This window comes from Scyliorhinus torazame, chromosome 20, assembly GCF_047496885.1.
Source record: "Scyliorhinus torazame isolate Kashiwa2021f chromosome 20, sScyTor2.1, whole genome shotgun sequence".
In the NCBI taxonomy this organism is placed as follows: Eukaryota; Metazoa; Chordata; class Chondrichthyes; order Carcharhiniformes; family Scyliorhinidae; genus Scyliorhinus; species Scyliorhinus torazame.
In genome coordinates, this window is record NC_092726.1 from 11,165,424 (window position 1) to 11,188,947 (window position 23,524).

The following is a 23,524-nucleotide window of genomic DNA, read 5'->3' on the forward strand; positions in this document are numbered from 1 at the left end:
TTCGGAGCTGGCATCTTTATTAAGTTAAATTTATCGAGAATACCTGTCTTTTTCTTCCTGTTTAATTATTCCAAATAGCTGTGCATAAATTAGAAAGCAAAACGCAAATTTAAACGCAATTATGATGGCTACCACCCACCGCAGAGAAAAACAAGATCCATTAAAAATAAATTATTTCCTGTGGGTAGAAAAAAAATAATGTGATCTAAAATATTCTACTTTTAAATATATATTTATAAAATCAAGTCACCTTATTTGGATGTGCCTATTTTAGTCACATGCAATGGGCACAGAAAACTCTCTCCTCAGGGCAAAAGCTGGTGAAGCTCTAGTTGAACCTCGACTTTAACTTGTCACTACATTTCTGTATCTCCTTATGGCCCGAAGTATCGCCGGATCTGGCAAAAGGATTATTAGTGAATGGAAAAATCTCCGCGGGTTTGAACCAATGACGAGGCCTGGGGAAATCGCAGCAGACCCCCACGTGCACTTCACTGTTGGCAAATCTGCTGCTCCGCTTGCATCTCTTCTTCGGATGCTCAGCAGAGGGCTATTGGCTGAGCCGAGATAGAGTGCTGTCTCCTCCCCAGAAAAATAAGCACGAGAACGTTGTCGGGAATACCGGATGTCCCAGCTTTGCTACAGCCACAACGGGGTGCGAATTCAGCAGAGCACTGCGTAATAGTTCATCACCTGTGGTGAGGGCATGCCCAGTCTCTGCCCAGAAGCGGCAGGAGTGTGGCAGCTGCCGAGCCATCTCCTGCCATGGCATGGTGCAGCACTCCCGAGGTACTGCTCAGGATATAGGCCTCTGGCACGGACGTACTGAGTGGCAGTAGTTTCAAACATTAAAAAAATAAATGAGATGAACAAAACAGCAAAAATAATTGAAGAACAGCTGAATAGGAAGACACATGTGAAGTCAAGGTTTCAACAAAAAAAAAAAAAAAAAATGATGGGAGCTGGATAAGCACAACTGCGGCTGGATTCCCACCCGGCGCTTGGCTGTCTGGGAATGTCATGACAATCCCGAGTGAGATTCTGTCCGGTGCCGGTTCCTGTGGGCTGGAGAGGAGGAAGAGGAAACAGTCCATCTTAGCACAGCACCTGCTCATATCACAGCCGATCATGCCCTCCACCACTGCTTCAGTCACTGCCAGAGTCCTCATAGCCTGCATGTAGCTCTTCCTGCTCCTCTTCCCGCTCAGGGTAGTTCAGAATCCGGCGGTTTGCCTGCATCAGATATTGCTGTTGTCTGAAGTAAACCTTTAAAGCCCCTTTGATAGCAACGAAGGCAATCCCGCCCTAAAAAGAGAAGAGAGACAAATTGAGAAACAGAAATGCACAGAAAGGCAACTGGAAAATGAAAGGTATCACAATTACCCTTTCTGTAACCTTTTATGGCTCCTGGAGATATCCTCGCGACCCTCCACTCTCCCGACCAAAATACTCATTTAGAATTGGAGCTTTTCACAACACAGGAGGAGGTTATTCAGCCCATTATCTTGATGTCAACTGTGAACCATCTCTCTGCATGTCAATCTTCCGGCACGTCCCACAGTTTGGCTCATTTTTCTTCCTCAAATCCTTTTCCCTGCCCCCTGGAATGAAAGTCGCCACAACCCCCGAGGACCATAGGCTGCTCTACCCCTTTTTGAGAGAGCTGACCGGTGGTGATTTAACCTGAGGGTCACCACATCTCCGACAAGGTGCAAGGTTGAGAAGGCAGGGCCTTCATGGATAACCTCAGGCGGTATGGGGAATCGAACCCGCGCTGTTGCCGTGACTCCGCGTCACAGACCAGGCCTCCAGCCAACTGAGCTGACCGGGTTCTGCTTCCTGTGCAATTAGTAGCCAGGAATCCCAGAGCCAGACAATTTTCACCCGACTTCTCCCTTCATCAGGCTGTTGACGGTCTCCAACTTCCCAGCTCATTGATCAGGGGAAACAGTTTCTCTCACCCACTCCATTTACCTCATCAAAAGCACCCGAGAATTCAGAATTCCATTCATCCTGATATTCTGCATTTGAGGTTGTTACTTCAATACACATTTAAGCTGCTGTAAAGTTATTTTTTTTCCGTAACTGAAGAAATATGCCGTTGGCCCTTGGAGCTGCTCGTCAGTGAGGCTACTTCCAAACTAACCACAGATGGACTTGCACAGGTTTATGCTGGGCAATTCCACTGGCAAATAAAACTCAACAATTTTGCCTTTTCCTGTTCTCTCTAACCCCCCCCAACTCCTCCCTTGCAAATGTTTTTTTTCTTCTTAAATTTAGAGTACCCAATTGTTTTTTTTTCTAATGAAGGGACAATTTAACGTGGCCAACCCACCTAACCTGCGCACCTTTGTGTTGTGGGGGCAAAACCCACACGGACACGGGGAGAATGAGCAAACTCCACACGGACAGTGACCCGGGGCCGGGATCAAACCCAGGTCCTCGAAGCCATGAGGCAGCAGTGCTAACCACTGCTCCACTGTGCCGCCCCTCTCTTGCAAATGTTAGCTCTGCATCTGGGCGGCATGGCGGCGCAGTGGTTAGCACTGCTGCCTCACAGCACCGAGGACCCGGGTTCGATCCCGGCCCCGGGTCACCGTCAGTGTGGAGTTTGCACATTCTCCCCGTGTCTGCTTGGGTCTCACCCCCACAACCCAAAGATGTGCTGGCTAGGTGGGTTGGGCACGCTAAATTGCCCCTTAATTGGGAATAAAAAAAGAATTGGGCACTTGAAATTCTTTTTAAAAGCTCTGAATGGGATACAGGTCCACAGGCACAAACCTCCCAACACTGCTTCGACCCAAATGGCCATTCATGGAGAATGGAGTGCACGGTCAGCAGGATATTTCACTGTGGGAACCCAACCCTTGCTTTACCTTCCCGCTTTCCAATATTCAACAGGTTAGAGTCTCAGAATATGAAGTCTGGCTGCTATTATCCCAGGCTTTGGTTCGAACACACCCGGTGTGCTGATATAGTTACCTTTGAGGGACTGGACAGGATTAATTTCTGGGACGAAGGGGCAGTCCTTCAAGGAAAAATGGGTATAATAGATGTGTATTCTCTTCAGTTTAGTGATCTCACTGATATGCATGCAGCACACAGCAGGATTTGGTTGTGAGAGGCTGTTGTCCCTGGTTGCAAAGTCCCGATCTTGAAGGCACAGTCTCAGGATAAGGAGTTGGAATGGAAGGAATGATTTCCAAACTCTCACAACTGAATATTCGAGTTTTCTTTTTTAATATAATTTTTCCAATTATGGGTCAATTTAGCATGGCCAGTCTACCTACCCTACCCTGGGTTTGTGGGGATGAGACGTTCGCAGGCACGGGGAGAATGTGCAAACTCCACACGGACACTGCACCACCGTGTCACCCTAATATTTGAATTTTGTACGACTGGCTGGTGCTGCTGCTCAATCACTAAAGAGACTCAAGATGAAGACTGATAACCTTTTGGACACTGAAAAGAAGAGGAATTAAGAGATACGGGGACAGGTTGGAAAGTCTAGTTGATGAAACACAGGGGAGTCAAGGGTTATGGACATCCAGGAAAGTGGAGTTGGGGCCAAGATCCAAGCAGTCATGGTTGTATACAATGAGGGAGCATGTGGAGGGGTTGTACATCCTCCTTGTGCTCCTATTGCTTATGGTCTTGTACTCCAGATCCTGCGCCCTGTCCCCCACTCAGGATTCATGGATGTTTACAGCACAGGAGGCCATTCAGCCCATCGTGCCCACGCCAGTCAACAAAGGTTTGATTGCACTAATCCCATTTTCCAATGCTTGGCCCATTGTTATGGCAGCGCAAGTGCGCACCTAAATACTTCTTCAATGATACCGGAGTTCCTGAATTAACCACCTTTTCAGGCAGCGAGTTTCAGACTCTGTGGGTGAAGATGTTTCTTCCCTCTTAACCTTCTACCTCTTATGTTAAACCTATGCCCCCTGGCTATTGACCCTCTGCTGATGGATTACGTGCTTCCTGTCAAACCAATCTATGGCCCCATAATCTTATACATCTCTTTAAGGTCCTTTTTCAACCTTTGCCGCAAGGAAAGCAGCCCGAGTCTATCCCATCTTTCCCCACAGCCCGGACCCTCCAGCCCAGACAGCATCCTGTCAAATCTGCTCTGCATGCTCTCCAGTGCAATCACATCCTTCCTATAATGTGGTGACCAGAACGGCACAGTACTCCAGTCGTACCCTAACCAACAATTTATACAGTGACAGCACAACCTCCCTGCCCTTGTATTTTATGCTTCTGGTAAAAAGCCTAACCCTTTATACTCTCAGGTTGAGATCTGGATGAGCCAATAAAGTAGGGATTCAGTTTCCATCTCCGTGAGCTGGGCTACAGCTTGAAGGAGATTTTGGGTGCTGACACACTGTCTGGATGTCTTCCCAGCCTGACTTCAGAGGTATTTGAGGCACACTGCTGGCATCACGTGATTCTTAGTCACAAACGCTTGTAATAGAATGGCTCAGCTGCTCCAGCGACCACTTGTTCTCCCCAGTTTCTGGTACTTGTCTAAATCAGGAGGATGGACAGCCGAGTCAACCAAAGACCACATCACAGTCCAAGCTGGCTCTGAAATTTGAGGACACTTTTCAGCAGGGATAAGTGGATTGTGATCTTCACCATCATTGCTGGTTTGAACTGTCCTGGTTTTAAAAGTTGAAGTCACACCTCAAGCATGTGATTGTTGTGGTAATGTCACTGGACCAGTAATCCAGAGGAGCAGGCTAATCCTCTGGGGACATGGGTTCAAATCCCACCATGGAGCTGGTGGAATTTACATTCAACGAACAATCTGGCAACTGTGAAAGAATGGACTTGAAAAGCCTTCTGCTTCACAAATATCCTCTGGGGAAGGAAATGTGTCACCCTTACCGACATGTCATTCCAGATCCACAATAACATGGTTGACTTTTAACTGCCTCAAGTGGCCGAGCAAACCACTCAGTTGGGCAATTAAGGACCGGCAATAAATGCTGTTGCCACCGAAACCCATATCCCATTGAAGAATTTGAAAGTGCTCAAGCTACCCTTTGATGTCTCAGCCCTGGAAACATTCCGGTGAACTTTTCCTGCACCCCCTCACATCCTTCCTCAAGTGGGGTGCCGAGGACTGGACAGAACAGTCCAATTGAAGCTAACCAACGGATTCCTGCAATGGTTACAGCTTTCTTCATGGGCCTGATGTTTCTTTCCTTGAACTTCAAACATTCAACTCTTTCTTAAACGTGCAATCCACAATCCAAAACACTTGCATTCATTTGGCGCCGTCTCGCATTCTTCACGCTCAATAAGAAGAGCATTCACGGGGAATGTATTGCTTTGTCAGCGAAAGCAGAAGCAAGAAAGGTGAATGGGCAGCTCATCTGTTTCTGGTGGCATCCATCCTGGAAGGAATGTTGGACAGCAATTGAGAGAATCATGTAAACACCACGAGATCTCTGCAGCAGGAAATTCAGCTGAAGCCACGGTCTCAGGTTTTAACCTGAACAGATTTCTGCAGCTCGCTTTGATAACATGCCCACGTTGGGCTTGGATGACTCACACCAACAGGAAGGATGCAACCAAGGCGAGTCCTAATCGCACTGTACAAATGCAAAGTCTTTTCAGCTTCAGTTGAGACAAACATGTGGCACCTCTGGCAAACTCGTGACAAACTCTGCTGCAGAGGGGAGGAGTAATAAGTGTGACAGTGCAATAGTGATTGGAGATTCAATTGTAAGGGGAATAGACAAGCGTTTCTGTGGCCACAAACGAGACTCTAGGATGGTATGTTGCTTCCCTGGTGCTCGGGTCAAGGATGTCTCAGCGCAGGTCCAGGATATTCTGGAGGGGGAGGGTGAACAGCCAGTGGTCGTGGTACACATCGGTACCAACGACATAGGTAATAAAAGGGAATACAGGGCACTAGGAAGGGAAGTTAAGAAATCGGACCTCAAAGGTAGTGACCTCAGGATTACTACCGGTACCACGTGCAGTCAGAGTAGAAATGACAGGATATATAGGATGAATACGTGGCTGAAGAGATGGTGTCAGGGGGAGGGTTTCAGATTCCTGGGGCATTGGGACCGGTTCTGGGAGAGGTGGGACCTGTACAAACTGGACTGGTTACACCTGGGCAGAACTGGAACTGGTGTCCTAGGGGGGCTATTTGGGGAGGGTTTAAACTAATGTGGCAGGGGGATGGGAACCTACGCAAGGAGTCAGAGAAAGAGGGAGCAAGGACAAAAGCAAAAGGTAGAAAAGTGATAGATGGAGAAACCAAGGACAAAATTCAAACAGGGCAGGAGAGAAAAATATTGGGAGCAAGACAAGCATTGTGAAAAAGACAAACTTAAAGGCTCTGTGCCTTAATGCATGGAGCATTTGCAATAAAATGGATGAACTAATCACGCAGATAGATATAAATGGATATGATATAATTGGAATCACGGAGACATGGCTGCAGGGTGAACAGGGATGGGAACTGAATGTCCCAGGATTCTCAGTATTTAGGAAGGACAGGCACAAAAATAAAGGTGGTGGCGTAGCACTACTGGGTAACGAGGAAATTAACACAATAGTGAGAAAGGATATTAGCTCTGACAATGTGGAATCTGTATGGGTAGAGTTGAGAAATACCAAGGGACAAAAAACATTAGTGGGTGTCATAGACCCCAAACTGTACTGGTGAGGTTGGGAATAGCATTAAACAAAAAATTAGAGATGCATGTAATAAGGGAATAGCGGTGATCATGGGTGATTTTAATCTTCACATAGACTGGGCAAATCAAATTAGCTACAATGCCGTAGAGGAGGAATTCCTGGAGTGTATACAGGATGGTTTTCTTGACCAGTGTGTGGAGAAACCAACGAGAGAGCAGGCCATCTTAGACTGGGTATTGTGTAATGAGAAGGGAATCATTGCCAATCTGGCTGTACGAGACCCCTTGGGGATGAGTGACCATAACACGATAGAATTTTTTATCAAGATGGAGAGTGAAGTAGTTGATCGGAGACTAGGGTGCTGAATCTTAATAAAGGGAACTAACTATAAGGATATGAGGCGCGAGTTGGCCTTGATAGATTGGGGAGAGTTACTTCAAAGGATGACAGTAGATAGACAATGGCAAACATACAAGGCACGCATGGAGGAACTACAGCAACTGTTCATTCCTGTCTGGCACAAAAGCAAAGGGGGTAAGAGGACCAATCCATGGCTTACAAAGGAAATTACAAATAGTATCCGATACAAGGAAGAAGCATACAGATTGGCCAAGAAAAATAATAGGTCTGAGGATTGGGAGCAGTTTAGAATTCAGCAAAGAAGGACGAAAGGATTGATTAAGAAGGGGAAAGTACAGTACGAAAGGAAGCTTGCAGGGAACATAAAGACTGACACTAAGAGTTTCTGCAGATATGTGAAGAGAAAGAGATTGGCAAAGAGAAATGTAGGCCCACTACAGACAGAAACAGGGGAATGCATAATAAGGGACAAAGAAATGGCTGAGCAACTGAATGCATACTTTGGTTCTGTCTTCACAAATGAGGACACAAATCAGATCCCAGAAATGTTGGAGAATGAAAGGTTTAGTGAGAGGGAAGAACTGAGGGAGATAAACATTAGTAGAGAAATGGTGCCGGGAAAACTGATGGGATTGAAGGCGGATAAATCCCTAGGGCCTCAGAATCTGCATCCCGGAGTGCTTAAGGAGGTGGCTCTGGAAACAGTGGATGCATTGGTGGTCATCTTCTGGGATTCTATAGACTCTGGAACTGTCCCTGCAGATTGGAGGGTAGCTCACGTCATTCCGATATTCAAAAGGGGAGGTAGAGAGAAAGCAGGGAATTATAGACCAGTAAGCCTAACATTGGTAGTGGGGAAAACGCTTGAATCCATTATCAAGGACTTTATAGCTGAACATTTAGAAAGTACTGGCAGGATCAGTCAGAGTCAGCATGGATTTATGAAGGGAAAATCATGCTTGACAAATCTGTTGGAATTCTTTGAAGAGATAACCAGTACAGTCGACAAGGGGGACCCAGTCGATGTGGTATATTTGGACTTTCAGAAGGCATTTGACAAAGTCCCGCATGAGAGATTATTGTGCAAAATTAAAGCGCATGGGATTGGGGGAATGTATTGAGGTGGATAGACTGGTTGGCGGAGGAAACAAAAGGTAGAGATTAATGGGTCCTTTTCAAGTTGGCAGGCAGTAACCAGTGGGGTACCACAGGGATCGGTGCTGGGACCCCAGCTATTCACAATATATATTAATGATTTGGATGAGGGAACAAAATGTAACATCTCAAAGTTTGCAGATGATACCAAAGTCGGTGGGAGGGTGAATTGTGACAAGGATGCAGGGATCCAACAGCAAGATCTGGACAGGTTGGGTGAGTGGGCAAAACATAGGCAGATGCAGTATAATTTGGATAAGTATGAGGTTATTCATTTTGGAAGCAAAAACAGGAAGGCAGCTTACTCCCTGAATGGTTGTAAATTGGGAGAGGGGAGTGTGCAGCGGGACCTGGGTGTCCTTGTGCACCAATCGCTGAAGGTGAGCATGCGGTAAAGAAGGCTAATGGTATGTAGGCCTTCATTGCAAGAGGTTTAGAGTATAGAAGCAAGGATGTACTGCTACAATTGTACAGGGCCTTGGTGAGGCCACATTTCGAGTAGTGTGTGCAGTTTTGGTCTCCTTCTCTGAGGAAGGATGTTCTTGCTCTCGAGTGCGTGCAGCGAAGGTTTACCAGACTGATTCCAGGGATGGCGGGACTGTCATATCAGGAGAGATTGACTTGATTGGGATTATTCTCGCCGGAGTTCAGAAGAATGAGGGGGGATCTCCGAGACTTATAACATTCTAACAGGACTAGACAGGGTAGATGCAGGTAAAATGTTACCAATGATGGGTGTGTCCAGAACCAGGGGTCACATCCTGAGGATTCAGGGTAAACCATTTCCGTCAGAGATAAGGAGACATTTCTTCACACAGAGAGTGGTGAGCCTGTGGAATTCATTACCACAGGAAGAAGTTGATGCTAAAACTTTGAATATGTTCAAGAGACGGCTGGATATAGCACTTGGGGAGAATGGGATCAAAGGCTATGGGGAGAAAGCAGGATTAGGCTATTGAGTTGGATGATCAGCCATGATCGTGATGAATGGCAGAGCGGGCTCGAAGGGCCAAAAGGCCTCCTCCTGTATCTATGAGACCACAGGTTGAAGCCATTGGTGATTTTTTGCAAACTGATTTACTTCAGGGATGTGGGTGTCACCAGCTAGGCCAGCATTTATTGCCCATCCATAATTGCTCTCGGGAAAGTGGTGGTGAACCGCCTTCTTGAACCTCGACAATCCGCATTGTGCAGATACACCCACAGTGCTCTTTATGGAGAGAGTTCCAGGATTCTGATCCAGTGACAGTGAAGGAACGCCGATATATTTCCAAGTCAGGATGGTGTGGGGTTTGGAGGGGAACTTGCAGGTGGCAGTGTTCCCATGCATTTCTCTGCACTTGTGCTTCTCGATGGTAAAACGGAAGTGGGTTTGGAAGATGCTGTGCCTTGGCGAGTTGCTGCAGTGCATCTTGTGGATGGTCCAGACCGCTGCTACTTGGAAGAAAAATTCCCAAGCCGCGATATGAAGAAGACAGAGACGAGGATACTTTTGAGCCAGGCTGTTTATTGTAGAGCTTACTCCCTCTGCCCAGCGCTGGATGAGCCTTCTCTATGTACACATTTGAGTATAATTCAGTAATCTGTTAACTATATTACCTGATACAACTAGATATTTAACATCCATAAACAGAATCTATCAGATACTAACACCACTGTGCACAGTGGTGGAGGGAGTGCATGTTTAAGCTGCTGGATGGGGTGCCAATCCAGTGGGCTGCTTTGTCCTGGATAGTGTTGAGCTTCTTGAGTATTGTTGGAGCTGCACTCATCCAGGCAAGTGAAGAGTATTCCATCACACTGCTGACTCCTGCCTTGTAGATGGTTGACAGGCTTCGAGAGTCACCAAATGAGTTACTTGCCGCAGGATTCCTAGACTCTGACCTGCTCTTGTGGCCACAATATTAATATGCCTGATCAATGGAAACCCCCCAGGATGTTGTGCGATTCAGCAATGGTAATGCCATTGAATGTCATGGGGAGATGGTTCTATTCTCTTTTGTTGGAGATGGTCATTCCCTGGCACTTGTGTGCTACTTATCAGCCAAAGCTTGAATGTTGTCCAGATACAGCTGCATTTGTACAGACTGGCTGTGGTTGTCGGATCTCAATCATCCCAAGAGGGTAGCAGGAATTCCTTCAGGCTGAACCATCCTTAGCTTCTTCGTCAATGACTTGCTGTCCATCATCAGGTCACAAGTGGGGATGTTTGCTGATGACCGCAGAGTGATGCAGAGTAGTTGTGCTCCAGCGTGAGCCAGTGTCTCCGGGAGAGGAAGGGGGAGAAAAAAATCAGAGGCAATGTGCACACATACTCACCAAGATAGTCCGCTGCAGGTTGGAGTTGACACCGCTGAATATGAGCTTGCCGACCATGCTGGAGATTGTGGGAAAGATGAGTGCACCACACAGAATGCGGGATACGGACATGTGATCAGTCTGATAGCTGGTCTCAGCTGGTACACGGGGAACAGGGCATCCAAAACCTGCACAATGGAACCATAACAATCTTTATTAGTGTCACAAATCCGGGCAGCATGGTGGCGCAGTGGTTAGCACTGCTGCCTCACACATTCTCCCCATGCTTGCGTGGGTTTCTCCCCACAACCCAAAGATGTGCAGGGGAGGTGGATTGGCCACGCTAAATTGCCCGTTAACTGGAAAAAATGAATTGGGTACTGTAAACTTTTTTTTTTAAATTAGTGTCACAAATAGGCTTACATTAACACTGCAGATTCAGAATGTCCAATTCCTTACAAGCACATCTTTCGGGACTTGTGGGAGGAAACCGGAGCACCTGGAGGAAACCCACACAGCCATGGGGGAAGCGTGCAGACACCACATTGACCCAGCAGGGAATCGAATCCGGGTCCCTGGAGCCGAGAAGCAACAGTGCTAACCACTATGCTGCCTTAACACAGTCTGAATGATGCACAAAAATGCAGGAGATGCAAACACACCCTCCCACCCACACTGTATGTTCGAGGGGGTGGTTGTTTGCTTGTTTCGTAACGTAGTTTGAAACAACTCAGTATTAAATCTGTCCGCTCCTCTGTGGCAATTACTGATCTATCATTTCCAGGCCAAGCTGACACCTTGAGCTGCAGTGCTTTGGCAAGACAGATGAATGCTGTCAGCAGAAGGTGGACTTGCAGTCAATGGTTAGAAAATTGAGGCAGTTTCAATTGCCATTAACAAATAGAGAGGGTGAGAGACAGTGATTGCAAGATTGGGTCAGCCAGACGCAAATAGTCAGGAAAGAAAAACCAAGACAGTGAGGGAAGACAGATCAACACAAGACAACAAAAATCTATATTTATATAGCTCCATGAAGATAACAAAAAAAAAACAAGCCACTTCATTTGATATAAAGCCACTTCAGCAGACATGAAAGCAGATTGACAAAATACGTTGATTTTTATGGAGCATCTTGAAGAGGGAAACAAGAGGTAGAGGTGGAGGGAGGTAATGATGGGGCCCTGGCAGCTCAAGACACATCCATCAACGATGAAATGAGGTGGAGGTTACAGTGACAGAGAGGACAAGGCAGTAGAGATGTATAAAAAGGAGGAAGAGATTTGTTACAGTTTAACAATCTGACTTGGAAAGGTCAAAACCCGGTTTTGGGATGGCAGCAGGCTTATGTATCTATTACATAAGAACTAGGAACAGGAGTAGGCCATCTGGCCCCTCGAGCCTGCTCCACCATTTAATGAGATCATGGCTGATCTTTGTGGACTCAGCTCCACTCTCCCGCCCGTACACCATATCCCCGAATCCCTTTATTCTTTAGAAAGGTATCTATCTTTTTCTTTAAAAAGTTTAAATAAGGAGCCTCAAATGCTTCACTGGGCAAGGAATTCTAGAGATTCACAACCCTTTGGGTGAAGAAGTTCCTCCTAAACTCGGTCCTAAATCTACTTCCCCTTATTTTGAGGCTATGCCCCCTAGTTCTGCTTTCCCTGACCAGTGGAAACAACCTGCCCGCATCTATCCTATCTATTCCCTTCATAATTTTATATGTTTCAATAAGATCCCCCCGCATCCTTCTAAACTCCAATGAGTACAGTCCCAGTCTACTCAACCTCTCGTCATATTCTAATCCCCTCAACTCTGGGATCAACCTAGTGAATCTCCTCTCCACTCCCTCCAGTGCCAATATGTCCTTTCTCAGGTAAGGAGACCAAAACTGAACAGATGTGGCCTCACCAACACCTTATACAATTGCAGCATAACCTCCCTAATCTTGAACTCCATCCCTCTAGCAATGAAAGACAAAACTCGATTAGCCTTCTTAATCACCTGTTGCACCTGCACACCAACTTTTTGCGACTCGTGCACCAGCACACCCAGGTCTCTCTGCACAGCAGCATGTTTTAACATCTTACCGTTTAAATAATAATCCATTCTGCTGTTATTCCTCCCAAAATGGATAGCCTCGCACTTGGCAACATTGAATTCCATCTGCCAGACCCTAGCCCATTCACCTAACCTATCCAAATCCTTCTGCAGACTTCCGGTATCCTCTGCACTTTTTGCTTTACCATTCATCTTATTGTCGTCTGCAAACTTTGACACATTGCACTTGGTCCCCACCCATTTATCCCCACTCTCTGCTTTCTGTTAGTTAACCAATCCTCTACCCATGCTACTACTTTATCCTCAATGCCATGCATCTTTAGTTTATGCAGCAACCTTTTGTGTGGCACCTTGTCAAAAGTTTTCTGGAAATCCAGATATACCACATCCATTGGCTCCCCGTTATCTACTGCACTAGTAACGGCCTCAAAAAATTCTACCAAATTAGTCAGACACGACCTACCCTTTATGAACCCATGCTGCGTCTGCCCAATGGGACAATTTCCCTCCAGGTCCCCCGCTATTTCCTCCTTAATGATAGATTCCAGCATTATCCCTACAACCGAAGTTAAGCTTACCGGCCTATAATTACCCGCTTTCTGCCGACCTCCTTTTTTAAACAGTGGTGTCATGTTTGCTACTTTCCAATCCTCTGGGACCACCCCAGAGTCTAGTCAATTTTGATAAATTATCACTAGTGCGTTTACAATTTCCCTAGCCATCTCTTTTAACACTCTGGGATGCATCCCATCAGGGCCAGGAGACTTGTTTACGTTTAGCCCCATTAGCTTGCCCAATACTGCCTCCTTAGTGATTACAATCATCTCAAGGTCCTCACCTATCATATCTTTATTTCCATCAGTCACTGGCATGTTATTTGTGTCTTCCACTGTGAAGACTGACCCAAAAAACCTGTTCAGCTCCTCAGCTTTACTGGATCATGATAAAGGAGAAGCTGAAATCTTTCGCCATGCAGTCCTTGGTGACGGCTTATTGCGGGCAGTGTGACATGGGATGGGGCTGGGGTCTCACCTGGGAATATGTTGCTTAGAACCTGCAACTTGCTGCAGTACTTGCGCCACATGCGAAGCACAAAGTCCTCCCACCGGATCATCTTGGCCAGAATAAGCATCACTGGAATGGTGGGCAGCCCCATGAGTAGGAAGAGTGGGTCTGCTCGTTCCATGAGGTCCAGACCTTTCTTGTGTCCAACAACCTGCGGAGAATTCAAGATAGAGCCAAGTTACTGAATAATCTTCTGCACTCCCCGTTTCAAATCGGATTACATTAGATGTGCAGCACAAAAACAAATCATTTAGCCCAACCCGCCCATAATGGTATTTAAGCCATCTTTCCTTACCCAAGTCCACCACCATATCCATCGATGCCATTCTCTCCAGCAACCTGTTTTAAAATTTCCCATTCTTCTATTTCACTTCTTTTGTGGCCTTCATTCTTCCTACCTCTAACTCTCACCGTACCTACATAGAATCCCGACAGTGCAGAAGGAGGCCATTTGGCCCATCGAGTCTGCACCAACTTTCCAAAAGAGCATTCTATCCAGGCCCGTTGCTCCCTCCTTATCACCGTGGCCATTGATCATGGCCATCCGCTGAAAGGGCACTGTCCAATTACAGGACATGCAAACTATGTATTCAAATGGGACATGGGCTCGGTGCTGCAAAACCTTAACCAATAACACTGACAGGAGTACACTGGCTTCACAATCCTTTTTTAAAAAAGAAATTTAGAGTATCCTTTTTTTAAAAAAAAAAAAATTTTAGAGTACCCAATTCATTTTTTCCAATTAAGGGGCAATTTAGCGTGGCCAATCCACCGACCCTGCACACCTTTGGGTTGTGGGGGCGAAACCCACACAAACACGAGGAGAATGTGCAAAATCCACACGGACAGTGACCCAGAGTCAGGATCGAACCTGGGACCTCGACGCCGTGAGGCAGCAGTACGAACCCACTGCACCACCGTGCTGCTCTTTAGCATCACAATCCTAAGATCCATCCCATTCCCATCCAACTGCAATTGTCACTGTGCTGCTTGTTCCTTAGCCTAGGGACATAGAGATGGACCGCTGTTGCCAATTGTAATCGGAGAACACAATACAGACCTCCTTATCCACGCAATCGGCGCACTTACCAACTGAGCTATCGGGGAACAAGGCTTCCATGTGGGAAAGGCCAGCTCTTAACAATTACTGATTTGAAGTGGGTGGTAAGCTAATTCTTGGTTCCAGAGAATAAGGACTAATACATTTGATAGAACGCGAGGGCGAGGGGGTGTGATGCCAACCTGCATTACTGTCACTGCTCCGTATGTCACTGCTGACCAGTACACTGTCCCGACCACGATGCTGGCTGCTGCAAAGGGGCTGGCTTTGGACAGAATGCGGTCAACTTGATGCAAGGAGTACACAACTGGACCTGAAGAAAAGATGCATAAAACTAACATCAGAAAGAACTTTCAGAAATGTACACGGCAAACACACACCACACTCTTGTTTCTCTTTTGACATGCATCCTTATTGCTTTGAAAGCATCGCTGGTCGTGCTGATTCTAAAAACTTCTTTTGGGGACTTTAACCTCTTTGGGGACTTTAACGACAGAATCGACGATCTTTCTCTCTTGGTCTTTTTGGCATCTCTAGTTCATTAACACTATCTGTGTCTGAATCCTGCAAACCTAAACATATTTTTTTCCTCAACACTTAACATGGTGAAAACAAGACTCACAATTCCAGAGTCTCAGTGCCAAACCCATTCATTCCCACACTGGAAGCCCTCCATGAACCACTTTGCTTTTCCAGCTTCAATGCTTGCATTAACATCCAGCTCTTAAACCAAGATCACTAATATTAAAGTCTCTTCCTTTGGCTCAGTGTCCAGTTCACCATGAAGAGTCCAGGGACATTTTTGTCCATGAAAAAAAGAGCGCGTTACGTAAGCTGCTGTCGAATCACTGAAATAGGTACAATCCATCTAGTTAATGTGGTTGTCCGTAACGGTCAGCCAACTTCAGCAGGGCACCAGTGTGTTAGTTTAGATCTGTCACGAAGCACGTTAATGCTATCTGAAGGATATCCCAACTTGGAACACCAACAAAGAACAAAGAAATGTACAGCACAGGAACAGGCCCTTCGGCCCTCCAAGCCCGTGCCGACCATACTGCCCGACTAAACTACAATCTTCTACACTTCCTGGGTCCGTATCCATCTATTCCCATCCTATTCATATATTTGTCAAGATGCCCCTTAAATGTCCCTATCGTCCCTGCTTCCACTACCTCCTCCGGCAGCGAGTTCCAGGCACCCACTACCCTCTGCGTAAAAAACTTGCCTCGTACATCTACTCTAAACCTTGCCCCTCTCACCTCAAACCTATGCCCCCTAGTAATTGACCCCTCTACCCTGGGGAAAAAGCCTCTGACTACCTCTGACACCAGTTGGTGGGGGTGTAATGTTTTGTTTTGCTGTGAGGATACAAATGAACCCCAGTGAGATTAAGCTGCCCAGTCATCATGTAACAATTATTAAAGACTATGAAAGTAAAGACCAATACACACGAACAGGACTATTCCATTCCATGACAACAAAGTTATCTGAATTAATAACCACACCAACAATTTATGTCGAACGTACCCCTCGTTTCAAATTATATATACGATCTTTGAACTCCTTCAGACTTTCCTGTTTCCCCAAACAACATCCAAAGTAAATAAATCGACAAAGATAAAACTTGCAAATAGTTACCATACAATACATGGATAATAATTAAGTCTGGGCCCCGGGATCACTGTCTGTGTGGAGTTTGCACATTCTCCTCGTGTCTGCCTGGGTTTCACCCCCACAACACTCACAACCCAAAGATGTGCAGGTTAGGTGGATTGGCCACGCTAAATTGTCCCTTAATTGGAAAACAAAATTGGGTACTCTAAAAAAATTTTTTTTTTTTTAAATAATCAAGTCTGGGAAACGTCCTGCCCTGGTACAGCGAAGATACTTATAACCAAAAAGAAAATGCTGGAAAATCTCAGCAGGTCTGGCAGCCTCTGTATGGAGAGAAAAGAGCTGACGTTTCAGGTCCAAATAACACTTTGTCAAAGATTTGACAAAAGGTCATCTGGACTCAAAACATTAGCTCTTTTCTCTCCCTACAGATGCTGCCAGACCTGCTGAAATTTTTCCGGCATTTTATTTTTGGTTTCAGATTCCAGCATCTGCAGTAATTTGCTTTTATTTAGAAGATATACTTATAAACTGCCTTTCCGAAGGTTTTCTGCACCATTTAGCTCTAGAACGTGGGGACTGCTGGATGTAGACATGGCCTTCAGGCTTGGTAACTGGCTTTTAGGCTGCTGGCTGGAAAACTGGCACATCTGTTTCTTGAGCCTGCTCAGTGTTGACTGGCCTCCCTTGTTTCTGGGGGTTCGGCTAATTATACCTTTGTTCCTCTTGATTATGTGCTCCATGTATTTGGCTGTCTTCCCCTATCAACTTCCTTGACTTTGGACATTAACATCTGTATACCTCATTGACCTTCCCCAATTATTTATGTGATCTCTTTCTCTTCACAAGCCAGGCACAGCTGATTCTTACCGAAACTGTCCTCTAATCTCATTATTGGGAGGGACACATCTCATTGGGACCTTTTGAATACTGGCTACTGCTGTCTCCAGGCAGATCTCTGCCTGTTGTTGGTTGTGTTTTGGTAAATGTGTTTCACTGCTGTTGCGAGGCAAATTCATAATAGATCAAACACCCAAACTTGAAGCCAATCTCGAGGTCTTGAATTACTTCAAACATAATCCAAAGGCAAATCAAGACCAGAACGGTGCATAAATACATATTACTGGAAGGTATCTATTTTCAAACTTTACAACCTACGGGGAAAAGACAAAAGTCTCATACGTACCTAACTTTGGGAAGACTATCAAGTACTCAGTGTTGCACTGTGGGCATGCCACCCGGCCTGTGCTGTTCCCCTTCTGTTTCTCATCCAGCCACCGTTGTAGGCATGCCTGGTGGATCCATTTTGTGGATCCTTTACATCGACACGGGCTTACCCATTCTGCTGAGCGATCATCAAGGTCGGTAGCAAAGCAAACCCAACAATTCCTGCAGAAAGCAATCAAGGACAATACTGTCAAACACAAGGAAATATTGTATCTCACTAAGAGTAGCACAACCCATAATAGCTTCTTAAATGTGTAAATAATTGCAAATAAAAATCAACATTTTCAAGGGAATTAGGGTAGGGTTGCCAACTCTGGCAAAAATGTTCAGCCAGACGTGGCGAGTGGATGATCCATCTCGTCCTCCAGAGGTACCAGCATCACAGATGTGAGTCTTCAGCCAAGTTGATTCTCTCCACGTGACGTCAAGATATTGCGAAGATTATGGGTCCTGATAAATTCTGGCAATAGTACTGAAGACCTGTGCTCCAGAACTCTGGCATCTACCCGGCAATGTGGAAAATTGCCCAGGTATGTCCTGTACACAAAAAGCAGGACAAATCCAACCTGGCCAATTACTGTCCTATCAGCCAGTTGTAACGTGATGGAAGGGGTCATCAACAGTGCTATTAAGTGGCATTTACTCAGCAATAATCTGTTCACTAATGCTCAGATTCGGTTCTGTCAAGGTCACTCAACTCCTGAGCTCATTAAAGCCTTGGTTCAAACATGGGACAATGGAGCTGAACGCCAGAGATGAATGAGTGACTCTCCTTGACATAGCGGCAGTATTTGACCAAGTATGGCATCAAGGATCCTCAGCAAGAATGGAGTCAATCAGGGCAGCACATTGGTGCAAGTGGTTAGCACAGTTGCCTCATGGCCCCGAGATCCCAGGTTCGATCCTGGCTCTGGGTCACTGTCCGTGTGGAGTTTGCACATTCTCCCCATGTTTGCGTGGGTTTCACCCCCACAACCCAAAGATGTGCAGTGTTGGATTGGCCAAGGTAAATTGCCGCTCAATTGGAAAAAATAAATTGGACACTCTAAATTTTTTTTTAAAGAATGGAGTCAATGGGAATCGGGGGGGACTAATCCTCTGCTGGTTGAAGTCATTCTTGGAACAAAGGGTGGTTGTGGTGGTTGGACGTCAATCATCTCAGTCCCCTGGCATCACTGCAAGAGTTCCTCAGGATAGGAACAACGACTTCCGGGTGCGGCGATGACCAGCTAAGTCGCACGTTTCGGCACCTCCCGTTTTAACGGACTTTTGGGCTCTTATCGGGAGCCCCAACGGCAATTTTCGAAGGCTAGACTCACTGTGAGGCGACATAGAAGGGAGTCCCCCCGGATGTGAATGGACAGAAGAGATAATAGTGGCCAGATTGCGGAGGATCCTCTGGAGCAGCGGCAAAGAAGGGAAGTGAGAAGCAAGATGGCGGCGGAGGGAGGCCAGTTGGTATGGGGCCTGGAATAACAGGAGTTCCTCCGGCGATGTGTGGAGGAGCTCAAGGAGGTGGTGCTGGCGCCGATGCTGCAGGCGATTGAGGAGTTAAAGGAGGCGCAGAAGACCCAAGAGATGGAGCTCCGTGGAGTGAAGGCAAAAGCTGCCGAAAACGAGGACGAGATACAGGGCTTGGTGGTGAAGACGGAGACGCACGAGGCACTGCATAAGAGGTGTATGGAGAGACTGGAAGCCCTGGAAAATAGCTCGAGGAGGAAGAACTTAAGAATCTTGGGTCTTCCCGAAGGGGCAGAGGGAGTGGACGTTGGGGCGTATGTGAGCACGATGCTCCATACCTTAATGGGAGCTGAGGCCCCGACAGCCCCCTGGAAGTGGCGGGAGCGTACCGAGTCCTCGTGAGAAGACCAAAGGCAGGAGAAATACCTCGAGCAATAGTGGTGAGGTTCCACTGCTACAAGGACAGGGAGATGGTCCTGAGATGGGCGAAAAAGACACGGAGCAGCAGGTGGGAGAACGCGGTGATCCACGTGTATCAGGATTGGAGTGCGGAGGTGGCGAGAAGGAGGGCGAGTTTCAATCGGGCCAAGGCGGTGCTCCACAAGAGGAAAGTGAAATTCGGAATGTTGCAGCCGGCACGACTGTGGGTTACACACCAGGGTAAACACCACTACTTCGAGACGGCAGAGGAGGCGTGGACATTTATTGAAGAGGAGAAGTTGGACTAGATTTGAGAATGTGTTTGAAATGAAGTAGCGAGGTGGTGGCAAGGGACTGTGAATCAAATGGGGGCAAATTTTCTTTCCCCTCGAAGGGAGGGACACACAAAGAAATGTGGGCGCCGGTGCAGAAGGGGAGGGGGAAGGAGAGAGGGAGCTGCGCCATCAGGGGCGGGGCCGAGAGGGAAGCGCGGGCTTTGTTCCCGCACTATGGAAATTGTGGCGGGAAAAGGGGGCGCAGGAAGGAGGGGGCCTCACATAATGGGAGGCTGAGGATAAATGGGGGAAGCTGAGGTCAGCCAGAGTTTGCTGACTTCCGGAAGCAATATGGGGGGAGCAACTGAGCTAGAGAGGGATCTAGCGGTATTTGCGCACCTAAAGAAACTAAAGGCAGACGTGGTCATGCTTCAGGAGGCGCACCTGAAACTGGCGGATCAAGATTAAGAAAAGGATGGGTGGGACAGGTATTCCACTCGGGCTTGGATGCGAAAAATAGAGGGGTGGCAAGACTAGTGGGGTAACGGGTATTGTTTGAGGCGAAGACCACAGTGGTGGACAGTGGGGGCAGGTACGTGATGGTGAGTGGCAGATTGCAAGGTGAGGCGGTGGTGCTGGTGAACATATATGCCCCGAACTGGGATGATGCAAACTTTATGAAGCGTATGCTGGGGCGCATCCCGGACCTGGAGACGGGAAAGTTGGTAATGGGGGGGGGGGCTTCAACATGGTGCTGGACCCAGGGCTGGACCGGTCCAGATCTATGACCGGGAGGAGGCCGGCAGCGGCCAAGGTGCTTAAGGGCTTTATGGAGCAGATGGGAGGAGTGGATCCCTGGAGATTTACCAGACCAAGGAGTAAAGAGTTTTCCTTCTTAGTCATAGAATTTACAGTGCAGAAGGAGGCCATTCGGCCCATCGAGTCTGCATCGGCTCTTGGAAAGAGCACCCTACCCAAGGTCAACACCGCCACCCTATCCCCATAACCCAGTAGCCCCACCCAACACTAAGGGCAATTTTGGACACTAAGGACAATTTATCATGGCCAATCCACCTAACCTGCACATCTTTGGACTGTGGGAGGAAACCGGAGCACCCGGAGGAAACCCACGCACACACGGGGAGGATGTGCAGACTCCGCACAGACAGTGACCCAAGCCGGAATCGAACCTGGGACCCTGGAGCTGTGAAGCAATTGTGCTATCCACAAGGCTACCGTGCTGCCCTTTCTTCTCCGATGTCCACAAAGTGTACTCTCAGATAGACTTCTTTGTCCTGGGAAGGGCGCTGATCCCGAAGGTGGCAGGAACGGAGTATTCGGCTATAGCCATTTCAGATCATGCCCCACATTGGGTAGATCTGGAAGTAGGAGAGGAAAAGGAGCAGCGCCCACTCTGGAGATTAGATATGGGACTGTTGGCGGATGAGGGGGTATATGTAAGGGTGAGGGGATGTATTGAAAGGTACCTAGAGATCAATGATGACGGAGAGGTCCAGGTGGGAGTGGTCTGGGAGGCGCTGAAGGCGGTGGTTAGAGGGAAGCTGATCTCCATAAGGGCCCATAAGGGGAAACAAGAGGGTAAAGAAAGAGAGAGATTGTTGGGGGAGATTTTGAGGGTGGATAGGCAATATGCAGAGGCTCCAGATGAAGGGCTATACAGGGAAAGACGGAGATTGCACACGGACTTTGACTTGTTGACCATGGGTAAGGCGGAGGCACAATGGAGGAAGGCACAGGGAGTGCAGTATGAATATGGAGAGAAGGCGAGCCGGCTGCTAGCCCAACAAGTTAGGAAAAGGGGGCGGCGAGAGAGATCGGAGGGGTTAGAGACGAGGAGGGAAAGATGGAACGGGGAGCGGAGAGGGTGAACGTGGTGTTTAAGGTATTTTATGAGAGGCTATATAAGGCTCAACCCCCGGAAGGGAAAGAGGGAATGATGCGTTTCCTAGACCAGCTGGAGTTCCCGAAGATTGAGGAACAGGAGATGACTGGACTGGGAGCGCAGATTGAGGTGGAGGAGGTGGTCAAAGGAATTGGGAACACGCAGGCAGGGAAGGCCCCGGGACCGGATAGGTTCCCGGTGGAGTTCTATAGGAAATACGTGGACCTGCTGGCCCCACTTCTGACGACAATCTTTAATGAGGCTAGGGAAAGGGGGACACTACCCCCGACGATGTCGGAGGCGACGATATCGCTGATCCTGAAAAGAAACAAAGACCCGCTGAAGTGCGGGTCAAACAGGCCTATTTCCCTCTTGAACGTAGATGCCAGGCTTTTGGCCAAGGTGATGGCGACGAGGATAGAGGGCTGTGTCCCTGGGGTGGTGCATGATGATCAAACGGGGTTTGTTAAAGGGAGGCAATTGAATGTTAACATACGAAGGCTGTTGGGGGTGATGATGATGCCCCCACCGGAGGGGGAGGCGGAGATAGTGGTGGCGATGGATGCAGAGAAAGCATTTGATAGAGTGGAGTGGGACTACCTGTGGGAAGTACTGAGGAGATTTAGATTTGGAGAGGGGTTCATTAGATGGGTTCAGCTCCTGTATAGGGCCCCGGTGGCAAGTGTGATTACAAATAGGCAACGATCTGACCACTTCCGACTATATAGGGGTACAAGACAGGGATGTCCCCTGTCCCCGTTACTGTTTGCGTTGGCACTTGAGCCATTGGCCATAACGCTGAGGGGCTCTAGGAAGTGGAGGGGGGTACTTAGAGGAGGAGAAGAGCATCGGGTGTCATTATACGCGGATGATTTGTTGTTGTATGTCGCGGACCCAGTGGAGGGGATGCCTGAGATAATGCAGACACTCAGGGAGTTTGGAGAATTTTCAGGATATAAATTGAATATGGGGAAGAGTGAACTGTTTGTGATGCACCCCGGAGAACAGGGCAGGGGAATAGACGATTTACCGTTGAGGAGGGTAAGAAGAGATTTCCGGTATTTAGGGATCCAGGTGGCCAGGAATTGGGGAACCCTGCATAAGCTTAACTTGGCACGACTGGTAGAGCAGATGGAAGAGGACTTTAGGAGGTGGGACATGGCGCCCCTGTCATTGGCGGGCAGGGTGCAGGCGGTTAAAATGGTGGTCCTTCCGAGGTTTCTTTTTGTGTTCCAGTGCCTCCCTGTACTGATTACAAAGGCCTTTTTTAAGAAGGTGGACAAGAGTATTGTGAGCTTTGTGTGGGCTGGAAAGACCCCAAGAGTAAAGAGGGGGTTCCTGCAGCGCAGTAGGGACAGAGGGGGACTGGCACTGCTGAGTCCAAGTGATTATTATTGGGCCGCCAACGTGTCAATGATATGAAAGTGGATGAGGGAAGGGGAAGGAGCAGCGTGGAAAAGACTGGAGATGGCGTCCTGTAGGGGAACTAGCTTAAAAGCACTGGCGACGGCGCCGTTACCGTTCTCCCCGAAAAAATACACCACAAACCCAGTGGTGGTGGCAACTCTGAAAATTTGGGGGCAGTGTAGACGACATAAGGGAGTGACGGGTGCTTCAGTGTGGTTCCCGATAAGGAACAACCATAGGTTCGTCCCAGGAAGGATAGATGGGGGAATTTAAATCTTGGCAACAAGCAGGAATTGCGAAATTGCAGGACTTGTTCTTAGACGGGACGTTCGCGAGTCTGGGAGCACTGACAGAAAAATATGGGTTGCCACCTGGGAATGTATTTCGCAATATGCAAGTGAGGGCATTTGTGAGGCAACAGGTGATGGAATTTCCGCAGCTCCCGGCGCAAGAGATCCAGGACAGAGTGATTTTGGGGGCATGGGTGGGTGATGGTAGGGTGTCAGATATATATAGGGAAATGAGAGACGAGGGGAGACGATGGTAGAGGAGCTG

General features: G+C 47.6%; 1 protein-coding gene across 2 annotated transcripts in view; it reads right to left on the reverse strand.

The window, feature by feature from the left end:
• Positions 1–23,524, reverse strand: part of LOC140396865 (E3 ubiquitin-protein ligase MARCHF5-like) — a 30,562-nt gene continuing 7,038 nt past the window's right edge. For both annotated transcript variants that reach the window (XM_072485657.1, XM_072485658.1), the window contains 5 exons: positions 17,463–17,665; positions 14,845–14,975; positions 13,570–13,753; positions 10,498–10,664; positions 1–1,305 (listed from right to left, as the gene is read on the reverse strand). In XM_072485657.1, coding sequence (XP_072341758.1) covers positions 1,147–1,305; positions 10,498–10,664; positions 13,570–13,753; positions 14,845–14,975; positions 17,463–17,665 — 844 coding nt within the window. In that variant the 3' untranslated portion in view covers positions 1–1,146. The remainder of the gene's footprint in view (positions 1,306–10,497; positions 10,665–13,569; positions 13,754–14,844; positions 14,976–17,462; positions 17,666–23,524) is intronic.